Source organism: Macaca fascicularis, chromosome 3, assembly GCF_037993035.2.
Source record: "Macaca fascicularis isolate 582-1 chromosome 3, T2T-MFA8v1.1".
NCBI classification, from domain to species: domain Eukaryota; kingdom Metazoa; phylum Chordata; class Mammalia; order Primates; family Cercopithecidae; genus Macaca; species Macaca fascicularis.
In genome coordinates, this window is record NC_088377.1 from 99,939,335 (window position 1) to 99,962,401 (window position 23,067).

The 23,067-nt window shown below is 36.7% G+C and overlaps 1 protein-coding gene and 1 long non-coding RNA gene across 2 annotated transcripts in view; both read right to left on the reverse strand.

Annotated features, from left to right (window-relative positions):
* ZNRF2 (zinc and ring finger 2) overlaps positions 1 to 23,067 on the reverse strand; it is an 88,855-nt gene that overhangs the window by 37,337 nt on the left and 28,451 nt on the right. Inside the window, exon 2 of the mRNA XM_045388973.3 lies at positions 7,357 to 7,452. Coding sequence (XP_045244908.1) covers positions 7,357 to 7,452 — 96 coding nt within the window. The remainder of the gene's footprint in view (positions 1 to 7,356; positions 7,453 to 23,067) is intronic.
* Positions 18,960 to 21,573, reverse strand: LOC141409873 (uncharacterized). Its single transcript, XR_012432561.1, has 2 exons — positions 21,503 to 21,573; positions 18,960 to 18,994 (listed from the first exon to the last, which is right to left on the reverse strand). It is a non-coding gene; the product is annotated as an uncharacterized lncRNA (long non-coding RNA).

Sequence of the window (23,067 nt, forward strand, 5' to 3'; positions counted from 1 at the left end):
ATTTGACATTTTCTATTGCCTTTAACATTACTCCATGGAGAACAGTTAGTTTGTAATATAAAAAATAGCTCTTCAATTCTGCCTCATAATGTAAGCTTTATCAAGTTACTTAAGACTACAATTAGGGATCTGCATTTAAGTTAAAACTCAACCGCAGAAACCACCAATGTACATAAATGAACAGAGACATCAAATCAGAGAACAGAAACCTGCCACAGAAGGCAAAGTTCACACATGCTCAGGCAGCGATAACTTAGACTTTCTTATTTAAAATTCTGCTTAGTAGCTGGCAAGTTTTCTTTTCTTTTCTTTTTTAACTTCAGTTAAAAAAAATGCCGATTTCAGAAAGCATCCTGAATTCAGAAAGATTAAAATGTGTTTTGAGGGGAGAATCTTAAAACCAAGAAAATGTAATATATAAGGCAGAAGGCAGGCTTATAACTTATAATAGTACCTCAACTCCCTGGAAGACCAGATTATATCTACAGTGGGAAAAAATATGCTCTTTCCTGCAAACATGTTAGACAGGAACCCAGATGATTAGCAGGCTGCATGTGCACACTGGAATCAAAGGGCTGGAATCACCTGCAATATTTGTGTGAGTTTGACAAAATAGATTCTCCCATAGACAGTGTAGAAATTGGCAGCTGTTTTCATCACTTTTACTTCAGAACAAATTGCCTTCCAACTGGCTCAATCTTTCTTCAAACATGTTTAATTTAACAGGGTAATAGTCACATCTTGCTCCGTCCATAGAGTTGGTCTTCTTTCTGATGATTCTGAATAGCTGTTTCGATTCACAAGTTTCTAATTTAACTCCCAGAAGACAACTTTACTTCAAGTTGTACCTCTTCTAAGTACACATGCATAAACATAGTACCAACTACAAGTAAAACAAAGATTCCTTAAATATAAATAAACCTTACTGCCTTGAATCACAGAAGTCTAAAGTAAAAACCGAACTTTATATGATATAAAGTATACCATGATCAGCTATGGTTTAAAGACCAATACAATCAAGACTAAGAATGTGCTACAACAAAGCTACAATAAGATATGATCTCACCCCAGTTAAAATGGCATTTATCAAAAAGACTGGCAATAACAGATGCTGGCAAGGCTGTGGAGAAAGGGGAACCCTTGTACACTGTTGGTGGGAATGTAAATTAGCACAGCCACTATGCAGAACAGTACAGAGGTTCCTCAAAAAATGAAAAAGAGAACTACCATATGATCCAGCAATCCTGTTACTGGATATATATCCAAAAGAAAGGAAATCAGTATATCGAAGAAATACCTGCACTCCCATGTTTACTGCAGCACTATTCACAATAATCAAGATATGAAATCAACCTAAGTATCCATCAACAGATGAATGGATACAGAAAACGTGGTAACTATAAACAATGGAATATTATTCAGCCATGAAAATGAATGAAAACCTGTCATTTGCAACAACATGGATGGAACTGGAGGACATTATGTTAAGTGAAATAAGCCAGGCACAGAAAGAAAAGTATAGCATATTTTCACTCATTATGTGGGAGCTTAAAAAACAAAACAAAACAAAACTGATCTCATGGAGACAGAGAGAAGAATGATGGTTACCAGAGGCTGGGAAGGGTACTGGGGAAGGGGGGATATAAAGAGGGTTTGATAAATGGGTACAAAAATACAGTCAGATAGAAGGAATAAGACCTAGTGTTTGGAAGCACAATAGGACAACTGCAGTTAACAATAATTTATTGTGTATTTCAAAATAACTAGAAGAGCAGAACTAGTATGTTCCTAATACAAAGAAATTATAAATGCTTGAGGTGATGGATGTCCCAATTATCCTGATTTGATCATTACACATTGTACATTTGTATTTGAATATCACATGTACCCCCGTAAATGTACTATTATGTACACATAACAAAACTTCTTTAAAAACTAAGAATTTGCTAACAATATTTAATTCATTTTTTGGCTTGTCTGAAATATCCTAGAAGATAAGGAGCAAGGAAATGAAGAGAGTCTCTATACTCATAAAATTTGTATTAGGTTCATAGACTATACAAGGAATTACTACGTCCATAAACTCAACAATGAAGCACATGAAAGAGAGAAAAGTATATGAAACAGGCAGTCCTTGACATGAAGGCAATCTATGTTGATGAAGACTCACTGTGGCATTCTTAATTTTTTTCAAGCTGCCAAAATACCATCTGCAATAGATAATGCCACTCACATCATTCAAAATCCTTCCCTGCCCTGACAGCCTTGGGCGTCCCACTGGGACCTCTGCGAGCCAGCTGCCCAACCCCTGAGAGCTTCTACCTAGTCAGCCAATTTCTTCTTCAGGTACTAGGATGTGGGTGTTCCGATACATTGTGCATTTAAAAAAATAAGAAGGTTTTGGTGAGCTAGTCTGAAAAACCAGTATTTCAAATATCATCTCTGTGAGAAAGAGTCTGAAACCCTAAACTATCAACTTATATTTGAATTTCTGGAACTCATCCAATTCAGGAGCTTATCTATATAAATATATCCAGTCTGAAGAAAATAATCCCCACTATTCTTGTGTTATAACTATGAATGTTTATAGACAGTTAACAATCACTTAACAAATAAACTTCAAAATTTCAGATCTAGCTACTTTGGAAAAGGCTGCAAAAAGTGTAAGTTAAATGAGCACTATGCTGAAAAAAAAGTTCTTTGTTTGAGCACTAACACAATTTAGAGGCCCAATATATCTGATGCATCTCTCTATACAATCAACATGTAGGAATTCAAATATAAAATTGTGAGGAATCCAGTTGACTAAACAGATTCAGTTTTAGAGATTCTCTGGTTTTACCTTGTTCTACTTTACAATAATCCTAGATGGTTTGCTTAGGTATTAAAGAGGCCAATTTCCATTTGGACTCATCACCTGTGACAGACTTTTTTTTCTGGGGGTGGGGGGTCTGCTTTAAAACAAGGCGGTATTAGAATTCCCCTTGCCTATGATAGCAAAGTACATTATTAATCTGCCACCTCTCTGTAACCCTCCAAATCAGTCCAGGCAAAGCTCCTTTCTCTTTCACTTACTCATAACTGGCCACTGTCCAAGAGCTAGTTTTAAAACCTCAAAAACTATACACGGTTTTTATTAAGAGGCGGTATTTGCTTCTTGCTGTGAATGTTTACACAGTTAATACATACCTTGAATTTTTTACCTCTACAAAATAAAAAATAAAAGAAGCCAGGCATAGTGGTATGTACCTGTAGTCCCAGCTACTTAGGAGGCTGAGGTAGGAGGATCACTTGTGCCCAGGAGTTTGAGGCTGTAGTGTGCCATGACGGTGCCTATAAATAGCTACTGAGCTCCAGCCTGGGCAACAAAGCAATATCCTGACTCTAAAAACAAATGTAATTTTTAAAAATTTTTTAAAGGTTTCAGTCAGCAACTTTAAGAATGTCTGTAACTATTTACTTTACTTATTGCAAGAAATTTATTAATTTTTAGATTGAAATACTGTCAAATATTTAAAACTCAAAATATTTGGTTGTTACAGTATCCCCAAGCAGAAAGTTACATATTAGTTCTTAAGACACCAAACAAGTGATCTAGCAGAAAAGTTTAATGACTTAGGCATAGTTAAATCAGGAAATTAAAAACTGTCAAATATCCAAACCTGACCAAAAACAAGCAATGGGGAAAGGATTCCCTATTTAATAAATGGTGCTGGGATAACTGGCTAGCCATATGCAGAAGACTGAAAATGGACCCTCCCACCCCCCACGCCAACTTCCTTAAACCACATACAAAAATTAAGTCAAGATGAATTAAAGACTTAAATGTAAAATCCAAAACTATAAAAACCCTGGAAGACAACTTATGCAATACCATTATAGACATAAGAACAGGCAAAGATCTCATGACAAAGGCATCAAAAGCAACTGCAACAAAACCAAAAATTGACAAATGGCATCTAATTAGACTAAAGAGCTTCTGCACAGCAAAGGAAACTATCAACAAAGTGAACAGACGACCTACAGATTGGGAGAAAATTTTTGCAAACTAAGCATCTGACAAAGGTTTAATATCCAGTATATATAAAGAACTTAAACAAATTTACAAGAAAAAAGCAAATAACCCCATGAAAAAGTGTGCAAAGGAGATGAACATTTTTCAAAAGAAGACATAAATGTGGCCAAGAATCACATGAAAAAAAGCTCAACATCACTGATCATTAGAGAAATGCAAATCAAAACCACAAGGAGATACCATTTCAAGCATCAGAATGCCTACTGTTAAAAAGTCAAAAAAAATAATACATGTTGGAGAGGCGGCGGAGAAAAAGGAACACTTAACACACTGTTGGTGGGAGTGTAAATTAGTTCAACCACTGTGGAAGACAGTGTGGCAATTCCTCAAAGACCTAAAAACAGAAATACCATTTGACCCATCAATCCCACTACTGGGTATATACCCAAAGGAATATAAATCGTTGTGTCATCAGACACACGCATGCATATGTTCACTGTAGCACTGTTCACAGGAGCAAAGACATGGAATCAACCAAAATGCCCATCAAATGATAGACTGCATAAAGAAATTGTGGGTCCATATACACCATGTGAATACTACACAGCCATAAAAAAGAAGAAGATCATGTCCTTTGTGGAAACATGGATGGAGCTGGAGGCCATTATCCCCAGCAAACTCACGCACAAACAGAAAAGCAAATTCCACGTGTTCTCACTTATAAGTGGAAGCTAAATGATGAGAGCACATGGACACATAGAGGGGAACAATACACACTGGGGCCTACCAGAGGGTGGAGAGTAGGAGGGAGAGGATCAGAAAAAAATAACTAATGAGTACTAGGCTTAATACCTGAGTGACAAAATACCTGTAGAACAAACCCCCGTCACACAAGTTTACCTATATAACAAACCTGCACATGTACCCCTGAACTTAAAAGTTAAAAAAATTGTTAAATATCACAATACCCAAGAAGACTGTATTCTAGGTATATTACACAAAAAGGAAATGTACAGAATACTAAGACTGTTTGTAAATATATCATTATATGGTCAAACATATTTGTGATTTTCAAATTGAAAGTCAGAGGCTTAAGATTTATGTATATTTAAAGGCACTCGTATTAAACATAAACAATTATAGAGTATAAGAAGATAGTGGAGCATATAGTGGAGATAGTGGTATGAAAAACAAACCCAAATACTTTTAGTCTCAAATTTTGAATGAGAACACTTTCTATTTCTTAAATAACCAAACTTGAAGTAGATAATGCAAAGTAGCCAATTCAATTTCATAATGCAAAAAGGTTAGGATATAATCAACAGATACATTTACTATGCCAAGTAATTGCTAAAAACCACTTTCACATTTCATCAGCAAATGAATGGGAAAAAGTGCCCTACTGTCAACCCTATAATAGGGTGGCTGAAGCACCACCATACTAGAAAAAGTGAAGGAGAGGGAAGAATTGAGAGACTGATTCCTAAATCAACTTACAAAACACTATCCAAAGTAATATGCTCATTTCAATGTTAAATTCTATCCCTCCCAACGTTTTGGTTACCTGAGGAGAAATCTCAGATAAGTGTTGCTATGTTTACTAAATTTTTCATAGACTACTTTTATTTAACCAATTAATTCTTAGCTCAAAGAAATCAGTGACTATTACTATTAGTAGGCTGTAAGCTCCACTTCTTTTCATTCACTGCTATATCTGTAATTCCTAACATAGTACCTCGCAAATAATCAATGCTTAAAATATTTGTTGAATTTAGCCAATCTTTCAATTGGCTATAGTGTTTATTGGTACCCTTTCTACACATTTCAGGCCAAAATTTACATTTTAAAAAAATGAAATTTCTCTTAAGCTTTTGAAGTCTGTTTCTTCATAAAATTTTGAAAAAAACTTTCATTTTTCCTTTATGTTATTCTATTCATTAGTTAGGACAGAACTCCTTGATTTTTTTTCCCCCAAGTCTATTCCAAAGTATGCCAAGGCTACATTTAAAATATTCCCTAGGTTTTGGAATATCTAGAGATTTTGGTCAGGAAAGAATGGAGCAGTCTGAAACACCAGACCTAACAAAAACACCAGTTAGCTCCAGAGCTCACAGATTGAATTTGTCTATGGGAGGAAAGACAGAGACACATATGCATAGCATAGGTAGAGTTTTGGGTTTCTCTTACTGACTTTTTCTCCCATTAGGCATCTATTTACTATTGAATAAACTTTTATCCTCCCTACTCCTAAATATGTTCCCTTCGTTTACTCTTTACTCTTAAACAAAAAGAAAAAAGTTGCAATTTCAACCATGCTTACTTACTTTTTTTTGAAAATGGCCATTATGAACATTACATTTTACTTAGGCTTAACCCAGAAGATTTTATTTCAATGCAGCAGTTCTCAAGGTGTGGTCCAAAGAATCTTGTAGAGTAGGAGAAGTGGAAGAGCCTTTGAAATCCTTTTAGATCAACAAAGTAAAAACGATTTTCATGGTAACACTAAGACAGCATCTGGCTTTTTTTTTTTTTTTTTTTTTTTTGAGACAGAGTCTCACTCTGTCTCCAAGGCTGGAGTGCAGTGGCGCAATCTCGGCTCACTACAACCTCCACCTCCTGGGTTCAAGTGATTCTCCTGCCTTAGCCTCCAGAGTAGCTGAGATTTCAGGCATGCACCACCACACCCAGCTAATTTTTGTATTTTTTTTTTTTTTTTTTAGTAGAGATGGGGTTTCACCATGTTGGCCAGGCTGGTCTGAACTCTGGACCTCAGGTGATCTGCCTGCCTCTGCCTCCCAAAGTGCTGGAATTACAGGTGTGAGCCACCGTGCCTGGCCGTATCTGCCTTTTTCATTCCCATTCTCTCCAGCATAGCAGTAGAGTTTTCCAGAGGACACAAGATGTGCCATATCACAATAAACTGAATGAAAAAGCAGATATGAGAATTCCTTGTCATCAAGCCAGATATTAAAGAGTTTGTTAAAAATACAGAAAATGCCACTCTTGTCACTATTTTGTCTTAGAAAATTTACTTTTCATTTAAACGCTGTCAACATAATATTTACGTTTAACAAAATAAATTTCAAATTCTAAATTGTTTTAATTTCTAATATGACAAATATTGATATAACCCACGTAAAGAAAAACTCTTTGAAGTCCTCAATAATTTTTTGAAGTGTAAAGAAGTCTTCAGATCACAGAATTTGAGAACCACTGCATTAATGTACTAGTAAAAACAGAGAGAAAACAAGGTCATTTCCTCCTTTTAAACTTGAAACATGAAATTCATAAAATGCAAGGTAATTCTAACTAAAAATATTATTTTAAAGCATTGGACTTACCATTATAGGTTATTCTTGGCTTTGTTAAACACATTACAAGATGCAAATCCATTTCATCTGAGGGTACAAATTTTGAGCATACAGGGCACTTAAATCCTAAAAAACAAAAGAAACTCAAGTTACTTAACTATTCTGAATATCCAAGTATGGCTTTTAAAAAGCATGGAAGATCAAAAAGCATTTGAAACTTCAATATTACACTTACTGCATTACACTATTTACGTGCAACTCAAATGGGGAAAATTTTGTGATTATAATATCTGACTTTTGTATCAGTTTATGAAGATGATCTCCTAATCAAATAAAACAAGTTCAAATGAGAGGGACGCAGTCCACTACAAACTCCTGTATCTCTCTCTAATGTACTGGCCCAGTTTTTCTCATTAATTTTTTTTTTTTTTTTTTTTGAGACGGAGTCTCGCTCGGTCGCCCAGGCTGGAGTGCAGTGGCGCGATCTCAGCTCACTGCAACCTCTGCCTCCCAGGCTCACACCATTCTCCTGCCTCAGCCTCCTGAGCAGCTGGGACTACAGGCGCCCGCCACCATGCCCGGCTAGTATTTTTGTATTTTTAGTAGAGGCGGGGTTTCACCGTGTCTGCCAGGACGGTCTCGATCTCCTGACCTCATGATCCGTCCACCTCAGCCTCCCAAAGTGCTGGGATTACAGGCTTGAGCCACCACGCCTGGCCCATTTTTAATTTTTTATATTAACCTGTACTCATGATTTCATGTTATTAAAGCTTTGTAATCTTACTACTCTTGTGGAAATTACCTTTACCAAGTTGGTATAGTATACTGTGAGTCACAAGTTTTATAGTTAAATAGTACCTTAGACACTATTCTACCTCAATAACTTTAAAAATTTATCTGATGCAGAATGTGAAGCCTTTCAGAACAGCAAAAACAGGTCTAGAATCTAAGACTCCTGACTTCTACTTTAATGGTCTTTCTGCCATACCATGGCACTAATGTCATAATGAAAACAGAAACTAGCATCAGATCGGGGTGCAGGTTTTTGCAGTCAATTTTTGACACTTAAAAATTAGCTAGTTTCCTACATTATTCATCTGCACTACCAAGTATTTGCCTGAAGCACTCCATTCAAAATAAATTAGCACATTAAAAAAGGGACTATGTGATGTATTTAGCTCTGTTCTGCCCCCTCACTTACCAAGGTAAATGTCCCATCCCTGACTTCTTCCTGCTAAGACAGTCCTCAGATATACCATGTTCTGCTGCTGTCCTACTGCTCCCTCCCCTGACACCCTTAAGGTATCTGGAAACCTGAACCCAGAGAGCCAATTAATAGTTTGGCTAGGCACAAATCAGAAGTGGAACAAAAAGATGGCATAGGCCAATCATTTTTTTTTCTTGGAAATATGATTAAAAAACAGTGAGAAACTATATTGGCCAGCAGTGAAGAGCTTAAGCAGAAAGGTCAAAAGTAAGTAAAAGAGAAACAGGGGTGTCCATGACGGCTCAGGTGTAAGCTGAACTTACAAGAGAACAGAAACTATAGGCAAGCACAGGAAAGAAGGCCACATGAAGACGATGGAGCTAGAGTGTAGACAGGAGCGGAAGCACTGAGAGAGACAACTAAGACAGGTGGTGAAAGAGACGTTTTGGCAGCTCTCTAGTTCCAGCACATGTTTTCTCACAGGAACTGTCCTCCCTTCACTCTGATGTGAAACTCACTGCAACCAAATAAGTGAGGCTAGAATTATACCTCATGCCAAACTTTATAAGGATTGGGAAAAAGATTTTAGCACAGCTAATCCTCCAGGTATTCAATTTCCTAAATGAAATATATGATTTTGGACAATGTTTCTCAAACTGTATTACATGCATTTTAAAAGAAAGGAATAAAGGTATGTTTACTTCAACTTCTTGAAAACCACCAAAAAGAGAAAGAAAAAAACAGGAAAGAGGATTCGATTAAAACAAGCTTGTCCAACGCATGGCCGAAGGTGGCTCAACACAAATTTGTAAACTTTCTTAAAACATTATGAGATTTTTTTGTGAATTTTTTTTTAGCTGATCATCTATTGTTAGTGTATTTTATGTGTGGCCCACGGAAGCCAAACGATTAGACACGCCTGAAAATGAAACTATAAAAAATGTGGCCCAAGGAAGCCAAAAGATTAGACACCCCTAAAAATGAAACTACAAAAAAACTATAATGGCCAAACACAGGCTACAACAAATACAGTGAAACTGATCAACTATGGGGAGAAAACAAAGAGATCCTAAAACTGCAACCAGATTTTAGGCATCAACTAACGAATTCCTGCCTTGAAACTTGAAAAATTTGCTTCCCTGAAGTTAAACTTAGCATAAAAGAGGGCAAGAGGCAACTGATTTGAATCATCAGAATCATCTGAGTACTGGCAAACTTAAACAAAAGTGTAATATTGTGAACCTAAAAAGCCTCACTTGAGAGCCATCCAACTGCCTACAAAGTAGAGCCTAAGGAGAAAAATAGCACATACAAAGAACCACCTGGGATTTCTAGTTAAATACAGTGAACTAACCATGTTTCTCTCTTATCCCCTCCATAAACCTACTAAAATGAATATAAATAAAATTTAATAAAAATGAGTTAAAGAAGAACTTGAAAGAACTCGGCAGCAAATGAGGAAAAAAAAAATAGATGAAAGCATCAATGGCACTGAGCAAACACAGATCCTGAGTGTCTGCACAAGTAAGCCAATTCTCATTAAATAATTCCCACAGGACTCAGGCATCTGGAGCTCCATGACTTCCCAAGACAGTAGTGATACATGAGGGCAAAATCTAGACTGACTGAAAGACTGAATAAAAAAACAGATCCCCAAGTCCCCAGTCCATTACAGCCAAGCAAATACCACACCCCTACTAGAGCATGAGAATGGAGATTTACTGTGGGGAAAACAACAACAACAACAACAAAGAATATTCAGAATTGAGAATACCAGGCACGGCAATGGGCAGGGAAGAAAATAGAAGAATAAAGAACTACAAACTGAAAAAGGCCCCACTCCATAGCCTCCATCTCTCCTGAGAAATTGGTAGATTTTTCTCTTAAATCAAAAGGTCCCACAGAATGATACATCAAAATCCTTGCCTATTAATAAGCCCTATCTTTGCACATAAAGCTTCCAATCAGTTTTTTAGGGCATCTCTAAGGCATTATGCAACAAAAGAAAGAAATGTATCATGGTTAAACATATCAGAAGCAAATTCAAAAGACAAATAATAAATCTAACATATTTGCAATGTATATCAAAAACAAAAGGACAATATCCTCAATATACAAATGCTCCTTGACTTAGGATGGTAAATTGAAAATATCTTAAGTTGAAAATGCATACACCTAAACTACCAAACATTGTAGCTTAGGCTAGCCTACCTTAAATGTGCTCAGAACACTTTCAATACAGTATTCAATAAATTACGTGAGATATTCGGCTCAGCACCACCGAGTTCCATTATGTATTATGCTAGCCCTGAAAAAGATTGAAATTCACAGTATAGTTTCTACAGAATGCGTATCACCTCCACACCATTATAAAGTCAAAAATCCTAAGTTAAACATCTATGTAAAGTACTCTTAAAACTGTATAGATATACATAGTATGCATGTGTGTACTACAAGTATGTTATTTACATATTTATTTAACCACAGTCTGTCCATTTCTAAATTCTTTGATTCATCCTTGATTCATCTCTCTCTATAGTTATCTTTCTACATATCTGAGTAGATTTATTTATAAATTTATGTATCTATAAATTATCATATATAGAGAGAAATTTCTCTATGTATATATAGAAAGATCTTATAGAGATCTACATATATAACATACATAGATAATTATTTGGGACACATGGCAGAGGGGTCTTCAGAATTCTTAGAAGGAAAAAAAATGGGACTCAAGAAATGTATTATCTTTAAATATTCAGACTCAGGACTCAACCAACAGATGAATCAAAACAAAGAATTCCGGAATAGATAATCCGTGGTTAAATAAATATATAAACTCACGGACACACAAGTAGTACACACACACGATTCTATTTAATAATAGAAATATGTGTAAATAACTATAGGAATTATCTCTACAAAACAGTAGTAAATATTACAAATGTAAACAGGGTGAAAATGATCAAACTAACAAAAACTGGGATGGGAACAGCAGGATCATCTTGGATTGTATAAAAGGTCAAGAGACTGTGATGAAGAGAGTCAACAGCAGAGATGAACCAGATCATTCTGCTCTTTTTAAACAGAGAATAAAACATATAGAGACAATGAATCACCAGTGTCATTAATCCTTCTCTTCTACCCTAAAGAACTTCTAGATGGTTACCAATATCCTGCGCTAAGGTATCATCTTGCTCCAGGAATCTTCCTCTAAGTGCTCCACCCCAAGGTCTACTCGATCATTCCCTCCCTTTGTATCTCTTCCATACCTGGACAATACTTCCGATACTTCAATGCAACACATGGCCTTGTGTTTATTTACATGTCAATCTCCTTATTGTCCTTAATAGTCTGGTGAAAATACAGAAATTTGAGGCCCAACAGACCTGGTAAAAATCCTGTTTCTCTTACATACAGACTAGGTGACCCAGGGAAGGCACTTCAGCCCTCCAGACCTGACTTCTTCCCTGTAAACACGGATACTACTACTTACACATCAGAAATTTGGTGAGAATTAAAGATTATAACGTATATATAATGCCTGCAACATAGTAGGTACTCAGTAAACAGTGGCTATCATTTATTGAAATTTTCCCCTCTTCACTTTACAGACAACTCTTATTCTTTGTAAATTCTTAAAACAGTACAGTTCTTGACCAGGAGTTTGAGGCTGCAGTGAACTATCATCCCACCACTGCACTACAGCCCGGGCAACAGGGTAAGACTCTGTCTCTAAAAATAAAAAGTACAGTTCTAAAACAACATTCTTTTTTTTTTTTTTTTCCCTGAGACGGAGTTTCAGTCTTTCACCAGGTTGGAGTGAAGTAGTGTAATCTTGGCTCACTGCAACCTCCACCCCCTGGGTTCAAGTGATTCTCTTGCCTCAGCCTCCTGAGTAGCTTGGATTACAGGTGCGCACCACCACACCCAGCTAATTTTTGTATTTTTAGTAGAGATGGAGTTATGCCACATTGGCCAGGTTCATCTTGAACTCCTGACCTCAGGTGATCCGCCCGCCTCAGTCTCCCAAAGGGCTGGGATTACAGGCGTGAGCCAACCCATTTAGCCTCTGTGACATTCTTTAATAATAAAATCCAGACTCCTAAGAAAAACTTTCTGTAACTACTCAATGACACATACTGCTGCATCAAAGTTACTTTACCAAATGCTTTTCCATTGTTGATGACTAAGGCAAAAAGATTTTTCTTTGTATCTCCAGTGGCCCAATCCTACTTTTAACTCAGTATTTGTACACTGTTTCCTCCTAGAAATCAACCACAAACAAAAAGGGGCTGATCCTAAACCTGAGACTGGTGAATATACCAATTGGCAGGAAAAATACAGGTGAGATTTTTGGTTTTTTTGGTGGTAGAAAAATTACTCCAACCATCAAGTCAGATCTGTTAGGCATGACAGAAGATGAAGGCCCTATTATGAGATTTACATATCAAATCATTATTCTAAAACTGCAAACAAGTCATCTAAATGCAACTTGATTAGTTATGAGAGTTCCCAATAATCATAAACAAAATAAAGACACCAGTAAAAATCACACAGAAGAACCTATCCTCTCAATCACTATATCCAAAAAGAAAGAAAGGTAACCAGGGACTACACTAGAGACAGAAGAGATACCAGATGTTTGGATGACTCTATTTTAACCTTTATAATAATACAAATATTCTGCCCCTCCCCTAGATGTCATCAACCTCCCTCCTATGTCATCAACCTCATTGGCTATAAATGTTCTCTACCCAAAGCCAGCACTCCTAGTTTCCCCAAAATCAAAACCATTCCTTCATACTGTCCCTAAAACAAAGCTCCACTCTCCATCTGATCTAATTAGGTAATTTGACTAATTTAAATAATTTGTAGAAGGAAATAATCAATAGGCTTAACACTTTCCTAGGTAGAAATGCAATGAATATGACAAACAATGGAATGAATCAGTGACAGAGGTATGTGTTCAGGAGATTTTTATAGCAAGCAACCTCCATCTGCTACACCAGGCCATACAAAGCTCTTCAGGTAATACAAAACAGAAGCTGTCATTCCCTGTCTTTGATAATGGAACTAAAGAATATTAAGTATAAGGAACCTACATTCTCTCTCAGTTTAAACTGCTCACTTAAAGAGAATATAGATCTAAGTGGAAAGACATCAAAAGTGCCAGAACTCAGCTCTTCTGAATCCTAAGTTTTGAGCTTTCTGCCACAGCATCCTGGCTGTTGGCCCTCTTTTGCATTACTGAATGCATGCAAGCACTCCCATGCCACCACTCCCCCTACAAGGCTTTCCCACTATTTCCCATTACGAGTCTAACACAAATTTGGTGTTGCCATTTAATTCTTTTCCCCCAATAGAACATACCCATCACATCTCCATGCCTTTGCTCTTGATTAAGCCAATATTTTCATCCTACTTTACTAAAAATTTACTCCCATTCCTTCAAGCCCAGATCAAGTCTCATCATCTCAATGAAATCTTTCCAGAGAACTCAAAAGCAAAACGTCCTTCATTGTCCTACTGAATTCCTTTTACTGATAATACTCATTTGACGCATCACGTATAGTACTTCTGTGTAGATCTTACCTCCCAAATTTGATACCTATATGGCAGAAATTGCATATTATTCTGTATATTACATTTGATCACTCTGTCCAAGCACCCAGCTAGACCTACAGTCAACACTTAATAAATATCCAAATAAATACAGAAATGAACTATACAGTTGGCCTCAGTTCTAGAGGCCAGAATGGCACAATTAAAGGCAGATTAGGAAATTCTAATTACTGGTGATCATAACCACAATTATAAGCACTGCTTGCAGGAATGCACTGCATTTTTTTTTTTCAAATTCAGTTTAAAGGTAAAATTGTTTTAAACATGTCAGTAAAAAAAAAAAAAAAAAAAAAAAAACAGGCAAATAAATCAACTTCCATAAGCAAAGAACTTTTCAGTATATAAAACATAAGCGCAGGAAAAGGCCTGGAGTCTAAACTGAAAAGATGAACTTATCTCATTTACTGGTAGGATTTGTTCTGAGTCTGGCAAATAAAGAATTATCTGTTATGAAAAATCTCCCAGAAAATGCAAATCAGTTAACTAACTTCTATAACCACAGGCAGGATCAGTTGCAGATGACCTAACTTCTCTCTAAATTATCACAGTTTTCTAATAGGTAAACTTTCTGCTATAAAGGAAAAGTTGCTCAAGAGGCCTACGAGGAAACACCTAAGTAAAAATCTATACACTTAAAAATGACAGCGACTGAATAAGGAACAAAAATATCTGAAATAAAATTAAAATAGCAGGACAGCAAATGTTCCAGTAACACAATATAGCAGAATGCATTCTGAAACAAGGTAGCAGGAAATGTTTTAACCTTGTTCAACGAGCACTTTACCAGGCTAAATACCTAAATGTCTAATTCTCTAATAAATCCTCCAAAGCAATCCTTGATGAACCTACAAAACATCAGTATACAACAATTTGTATAACAGACATTCTTGAATAGCTTAGTTCACATCAGGACCATATATTCAGTCCACTGGGGAAAATCATTACTTCCTACTATCTACCTGTTTATGACAAATCTTTTTTTCTTTTTTGAGACGGAGTTTTGCTCTTGTTGCCCAGGCTGGAGTGCAGCAGTGCAATCTTGACTCACTACAACCTGCCTCCCGGGTTCAAGCAATTCTCCTGCCTCCGCCTCCCAAGTGGCTGGAATTACAGGCACGTGCCACCATGCCCAGCTAATTTTGTATTTTTAGTAGAGATAGGGTTTCTCCATGTTGGTCAGGCTGGTCTCCAACTCCCGACCTCAGGTGATGTGCCCGCCTCGGCCTCCCAAAGTGCTGAGATTACAGGTGTAAGCCACAGCGCCTAGCCTGTGCGCCTAGCCAATTCTTTTATTTTTTTCATATATTCTCTTTTTAAAACTACTACTTCTGATGAGAATGGAAAGAGAACATGAATGAAGCAATTTTAAGTGAAAATTATGATCTATTTTTTGTAGCCCCAAAGTCATTAGTGTGCCTCTTATGACACACACTATCACTCAAATATTTGAATGAATGAAAAGCTATTCAAAGCAGTTTTTTATGTTAGATATCAGTGTGCTGTAATGATTCATTAAATGTCTTACGAGGTTTCTTTAAGTATGCCCTGTAGGTGTCTTTATTACCATCTCCCCACCTCCCCGGCCCACCTTTTTCTTTGGTTAGGGACAAAAAACAAACTTACTTATGGGATCAGACATTTTTAAGTTTTACACTATGTACCTAACAAATGCCCTCCGTGTTGTCCAAAAAGAGTTACACACTTCTCCACGTTCACTGTAATTACTCCCACGCCAGGTAGACTCTTTGTGAGAATGTAAATGCACTCTAAGGGAACATCCACTCTAATCTCCTTTTACAAATAAGAAAACTCTGTGCGGTAAAAATTCTTGCCAAAACTCATAAAACTAGTCAGGACTAGGGCCAGAACTAGTACTCTTTTCACTACACTCTGCAGTCCACTCATCTCTCTATCAGACCTCTCTCATAGCATTTATAACCAATTAAACGACTTACAGTATCTTGTACATAAAAATGTTACAACCATGCAACAATCATAGGGGGTCTATTTTGAGATTTCCAAGGGATTATTTCTTGTTAATAGTGGCAAAAACCAAACAAACGAACGCCAAAATAAAACACCAACAGAATGAATGGCTAAGATAAGAACAGACACTTAGGTACCATGAGCAAATCAAAATCCATACTGGGACCAAGTCTTGGATATCTTAACAAATACACTTCCCATAGGCTGGGCGCGGTGGCTCACGCCTGTAATCCCAGCACTTTGGGAGGCCGAGGTGGGCAGATTACAATGTCAGGAGATCGAGACCAGCCTAGCTAACATGGTGAAACCCCATCTCTACTAAAAATACAAAAAATTAGCCAGGCATGGGAGTGGGCACCTGTAGTCCCAGCTACTCAGGAGGCTGAGGCAGGAGAATGGCGTGAACCCAGGAGGCAGAGCTTGCAGTGAGCCGAGTTTGTGCCACTGCACTCCAGCCTGCGTGACAGAACGAGACTCTGTCTCCAAAAAAACAAAAAACAAAAAACCCACACACACACATACACACACACACACACTCTTCCCATATTTGGAAATCTATGGAGAAACTCAGAGTGATAAAGTATTTGAGATTCAACAATTCCCCCACAACAAGTGAAAACATCTGACAGCTATTGTTGAAGTCATAAAATGCAAGAAAAGCAGGCACACATTTTTATCTCTTTGGCATATTCACAGTCTTAAAATAACATTGCAGATGCCCCCCTTTTTGCTTTTATTACTGATACCCTTTTATTACCTTCTAGCCTATCAAACAACTTTCTGTCCATCTTCTGTCTCCTCCACCTCACTCCCAAATATATCCCATTAGCTTTATTCTTCACGCTTTACTGTCTAGATCATTTTAAATATATATAACCTACAAATCTGATATATTAAAATAACTATAAAATACCTTAACAGTGAGCCACCACTGACAGGGTATTTTCCTGTCACGGTGATGCTATGCTGTATAATGTTATGTAATGTAATGTTACGTGTGCCCCATAAAATGTACAGAAAATAATTCGGACACAGAAAATTACAGCTTTATTAGAAAATAAAGGTCATCTTGAGCAACATGGATATTTCCTTGGGAAAACAACCAAATAATATAATAAAAATTTCTCTTTTAAATTTGTTTGAATGAATTAGGAAATTAATCCATTTTACCGAATGATATCAAATAGAGTACAATGTGATTGCTCTTATCAAACAGCTGATGAAGGGGAAGAACTAAACCACTGCTCACAATGGTAGAAAAGTCAACTTAAACTATGGTAGTACAGGACAGGTCAGCTCTCATGGAAAACCAAATAAAATCCATGTAGCAATACAAACAAGGCATCCTTAATTTACAATATGAGTATTCCAATAACACAACAAGGACCTAGGGATCAGAGGTTTAACTAATACAAATAGACCTTGTAAAATCAAATATACTGAACATATTCTGCCACCAGGGAACCTCGAATGGCCACACATCACCACTGGGGGAGGAAGGTAGTGAATGAGGGTAACATAATGATCAAAAGACAGACACAGGGAAGTTAAGTAGTTTTTTATTCTTCACTGATGTGAAAGAAGCTCACTACAGAATAGAAGGATGCCTCAGTACCAAGGATGCTTAGTCCACATTCTTGGGGGCAATTTTAGAAATATGACTAAGTAAGAAAGGCACTTTTAGAACTGAGCATGAGCTTTAACAGTAGTTAGAGTCTATTTGTTTGTTTTCAAAAATATGACAACAGCCTCTACTCTGGGAATTTTCTCTCAGTAGAAAGGCAGGGAGGGAGGAAGGATGGAGTAATGGCACTTGCTCCGGGAATTCACAAACTAGAGGGAGAAATGCATGTCTGAGCCACAGCTTCTCACCCAACACTAACTTCTCACATGTATAATGTCCACTAGCCTATGAGGCCATATGTAACAAGAGCAATATGTTAGTTTTACCTGGGTCTTAGATTATATTGTAGAAGTCAAATGAAGAGAAAAAAGATTTAAACAACTATGGGTTTCAGAATAATTACAACAATGAACTCTAACTTCTGTGGCTACTGTTTACACTCATTGGCTTAAAGCAAAACAGTAGGAAAAATCTGTACCAGCCACAGCTAAAATTCTCAATTAAGCTCGATGTCCCAGAATGTTTCTAAACAAACACATTTCCAATTCCCTTCAGTTGCAGAAATAAGACCAAAGAATGATAGTGAACTCCAGAACCAAAGTATCCACTTGGGTACAGCTCACATGGCTTATACTTATCAACTGTTTCGTTTTAGGTTCTGTCTGTAAGGTATACATATAATCCCTAAAATATTGTAAGATATACAAATTATTCCTCTCTTACATTTGTTGTCTTATCATGTTTTAGCTATTCCAAAAGCTATTTACTAAATTTCAGTTTAATTTTACTGAAACTCTTACCTCTTTAAAATATAAACAAAAGTGAAATTACTGCTTTTAACATATAGCAACCAGATAACAAATTCATTAGACTTAAAATTAATCCAAGAGCTATAGGCACAGTTACAGTCTTAATGAAACTACCACTTAAATGTCTTTAGGATTTTCAAATAAAAATATAAAATGTTTTAAATAATTATACTGAACTAAAAAACATAAGGAAAAATTTTAAAACATACCTTCCTCATGTTTCACATCACAGTATCTGTTTACTTCATAGAACTATGTCAACGCAGAGTGACATAAGTATTTATTGGGTGAATGAACAAATATATCCTTCCTCTAATATATGCTGCTTCTTGCCCAGATATGAAGATGAAGTGGTTTTTTTTCTGTCTTCACAATTTTCTCCTTGGTACTCAATCGAACAAAGACAGCTCTGAACAGCTAAAAGACATTTTTAAAGGATGGCTCACTATGTTTATCTGTCTCACTTTCCACACACACATACATATGCACATGAACTCACAAACACAACAGGAGGATTTTACTATGCTGTCAACTATCAGGATGTAACCAGTATCAAAGGCAACAAATTATCTATTTAAAAATCCTCAGAGGCCTGGCATAGTAGCTCCCGTCTGTAATCCCAACACTTTGAAAGGCCAACGAGGGAGGACTGCTTGAGTACAGGAATTCCAGACCACCCACAGCAACGTAATGAGACCCTGACTCTACGAAAAAGAAGTTTTTAAATTAGCCAGGCATGGTGGTATGTGCCTGTAGTCCCAGCTACTCAAGAGGCTAAGATGGGAGGATCGCTTGAGCAAATATAAAATGTACCTAACAAAATTTGATAGAATTATTTTAAATGCCCTTTTAGCAACTGGGGCCTTAAAATCTTAAATACACTTGGCTAAAAGTATTTTTTGTTATTGTCAATAATCTAATTTTTTTTACAGCCACCATGGCAAATCAACAGGTAACAAGGAAGGCTAAATATACATTAACAGATTACTATCACAATTAATATCTAAAGTATAGCAGTTGGGCACCTGACTGTAATCAGTATCATTTACGTAGATAAAATTCCGCCGACTACTGTTTGCACTCAAATAATTGGACTCAGTGCTACCAGTATTTTCTAAAACAACGCATGCATAATATAATCCTTAAGAGTTATGTCAAAAATTAATTCAGAACTGAAGGGCTGGTTCTACAAGGATTTTCAAGCTTAGCAGGTAGCATGCCAGTTCCTAAGTATTTAAGCCAAGTTTCCCACAACTACACTAGAACCCAGCTCAACTTTCTTAACACATCTGCAGTTAGTCTGACAAAAGTTACTTTCTTTCCCATTGGGGCTCACCTATGGAAACCACTTTTCATTGGTATGTGTTCATTACCTTCTTAAATATACTGCTCTTCATGAAATTCACTCTGCATTATATACTTCCTTAGCTATATTGGGTTTGCTGGTAGTTCCGTTTCTACATCCCCCAAATTCACAAATGGAAGAATTAAATATAGCACTATAGACTTAAGCATTTATGACTCTTCAGGAATGAAAGGAATTAACATCCTATAGCCTATTTACTATCTATCTTAAAAGTTTCTCATAAAGAATTATACTTGGGGTAAAATTCTGGGGTTGGTAAAGTGTGGGTCCCTTGTGCCAAACCCCTACTGACTCCAAGGGGAATGGCATCAGGTTCAAGAGGCCAAAGACAAGACCCAGAGCCAGTAAACAAGACATGGGGTTTTACTGGAGGCTTACATACAGGGCAGAGAGTACAGCGGTAGTAGACGGGACAGAAGAATCACCTTACATACAGTCAAGGGGAGGCAGGTTGGACAGAAGAACCACAACAGCTTGGAAAAGGCATGTAAGTTTATATAGCATTTTCAGTTAGCATCCTCCCACTAACAACCTCCACCTGTCAACCTTCTTTCAACCCTGAACTTGGGAGCTTGATCCCCTGTACAGCTCATGTTCCACAGGACAGGACAGGACAGGACAGGACAGGACAGGGGCTTGAATGTTTCTCCTTAGACAAGGAACGAATCTCCTAATTAGCCACTCCCGGATTCCCTAGCTTGGAACTCCCATTCAGTCCTGTATGCCACACAAGGTCATCCTCAAGGTATGCTTAAGATATGGCTATCAGGTGCATTTACCCTACATAGGTCTGTAGGCCAACTACGGCCTACCGCCAATTTTTGTACAGCCCTTGAGTCAAGAACTTTTTACATTTTTTAATGGCTGAAAAAAAAAATTTTTAAAGAAGAAAATGCTATGGCATGTGAAAATTATAGGAAACTCAAATTTCAGTGCCCACTAACCAATTTTTATTGAACACAGCTACACACATTCATTTATATATTGTCTCCATGGCTTACCCAAACTACAAAAAAAGGGAACAGAGACCAAAAGGTCTGCAACGCCTAAAATATTTACTATCTGGCCCTTTACTAGACATTTGCCAACCCCTGGATTAAGTCATTAAGACCTGTTTAAAATATCCAAATATTTGTTTCAAAAGAGGAAAGAAAACCATTTTGAAAAAGTTTGGTTATGACAAAAACTCTTATCTGTAAGCTGCCAGTAAGTTTGATTAAAAAGTTTAGTCTAACCAAAGGGCTAAGAAACAATGAGGATGTTCCAGTCAGGCCAGTGTTACCACTGCTTTCCTGCTGCCACACCTGTTTATTCTCAAGCCATCACCCACCTGGTAGATTTTACCTCCTAAGTATCTGTCAGATTCAACCAGCTCTTTAGACATCTACACCACCCTCACAATGCAGCTACTGTTATTTTTTCCTGGACTACGGCAGTAACCTCTCTATGCATCTGCTCTTGACCTCGCCCTTCCCCAAACTGTTGTCACAGGTTATCTTCAAAACACAAACCAGACCTGATCACTCCCTGGTTGAAAATATACATAAACAAATACCAACTTTTTATTCATATACAAAGCCATGTATCTTCTGTTTCCTTCCAACTCCAGCCTCATTTATCTTCCATGCCCTAAAACATTTTACAAATTTTTAATAAATTACATAACATTTTTAAATATATTACATACTACATATTATACTTTCCTGATCAGCAAAATTTAGCATTTAACTGAATCACTACAATGCAAAACAACCAAAAATTACCGGGTACCTTTCTGTACTGCTTAATAACAGGATAGTTTCCTGTATTTTCATTCTTATCCAACAAGGACCAAACATAGGACACACATTCAAAAAATACTCACTGCTTAATTCACTATAAAACACTGACTTCCAATGCTCTTAATTCTACTGGAAGTTTAGATGGAGATGTGCTGATTCAGGATGGTGAACTCTGCACAGTACCACAGCAAATGGCTGGCAGATGTGAAAGTTTGTATGTCTGGGTTTTCAAAGAGTTGCTTCTAGGAGTAAAGAGTCAGGGTATCCTTTAGCTGTCTACTCCAGTCTCTAACTAGGACATCAACACTATACATGCCAAGTTTTATTAGAGAAGTGATAAATTTCTGAGCACTCTAAACACATTCTTATCCTAAATAAGGGTTAAATAATCCCTTTAAGAAATCTAAATTTGACTGATTGTTGAAACAGAAAATATTCAGTATAACTATTTGACTAAATACATTAGAAGAGTTCAGAGAATGTTCAAAGACTATAAATCAAAACCTCCCACTCATGATATCCAAATAACAGCCTATATACTCTGCTTTGCCATTATTTTAGAATTTTTACATGTTTTAATATGATGCCTATTCTAACTTTTTAAAATAAAAAGGCCCTCGGTAATAAACACATTGCCATCATGTAAAGAAAATGGTGCACATTCTAGATATGCATTTATTTATACATGAGTGAAGACATCATATTTAGGACCTGTCTTTAAAATAATTCAGAGAAAAGAGATAAATGAAGCAAACATTGCAAAATATAATGAATACTGAATGTGGATGCTGGAGATATGAGGTTTTTAGTTCATTGTACTATTTGCCTCTACTTCTATGATTTATAATAATATTTTTAGAAAGTCTGTAGAGTAAATCTAAATCAATTTTTTCAGTAAATCTGAAAAGCCAAAATTCAAATCTAGTTAAAAGTGAACTGAGAAAATATTCAAATTCTAATTTAAAAAAATAAAATATTGACAATACTGTTACAGAGGATGTAAAGAAATACAAACCCTCAAACACCAGTGTAACTAAAAAGCAATATAACCACAGTGGAAAACACTATTAAGTTGAAGGTATACATAATCTATGACTCAGCAATTCTACTTCTAGGTATATATCCCAGAGCAGTGGTTCTCAAATTTTAATGTGCTTAAGATTCATTCATGTGGAGAGCTTGTTTCAGTTTCCCAGACCCCATCCCCAGAGATTCTGATTAAGGGTGGAGCCCACAAATTTGCATTTCTCACAAACTCCCACAGATAACACCACCAATGGTGCTGGTTTAAGGACCATATTTTAAGTAATACTGTCCTAAAGAAATCTGTGCACATATGCACC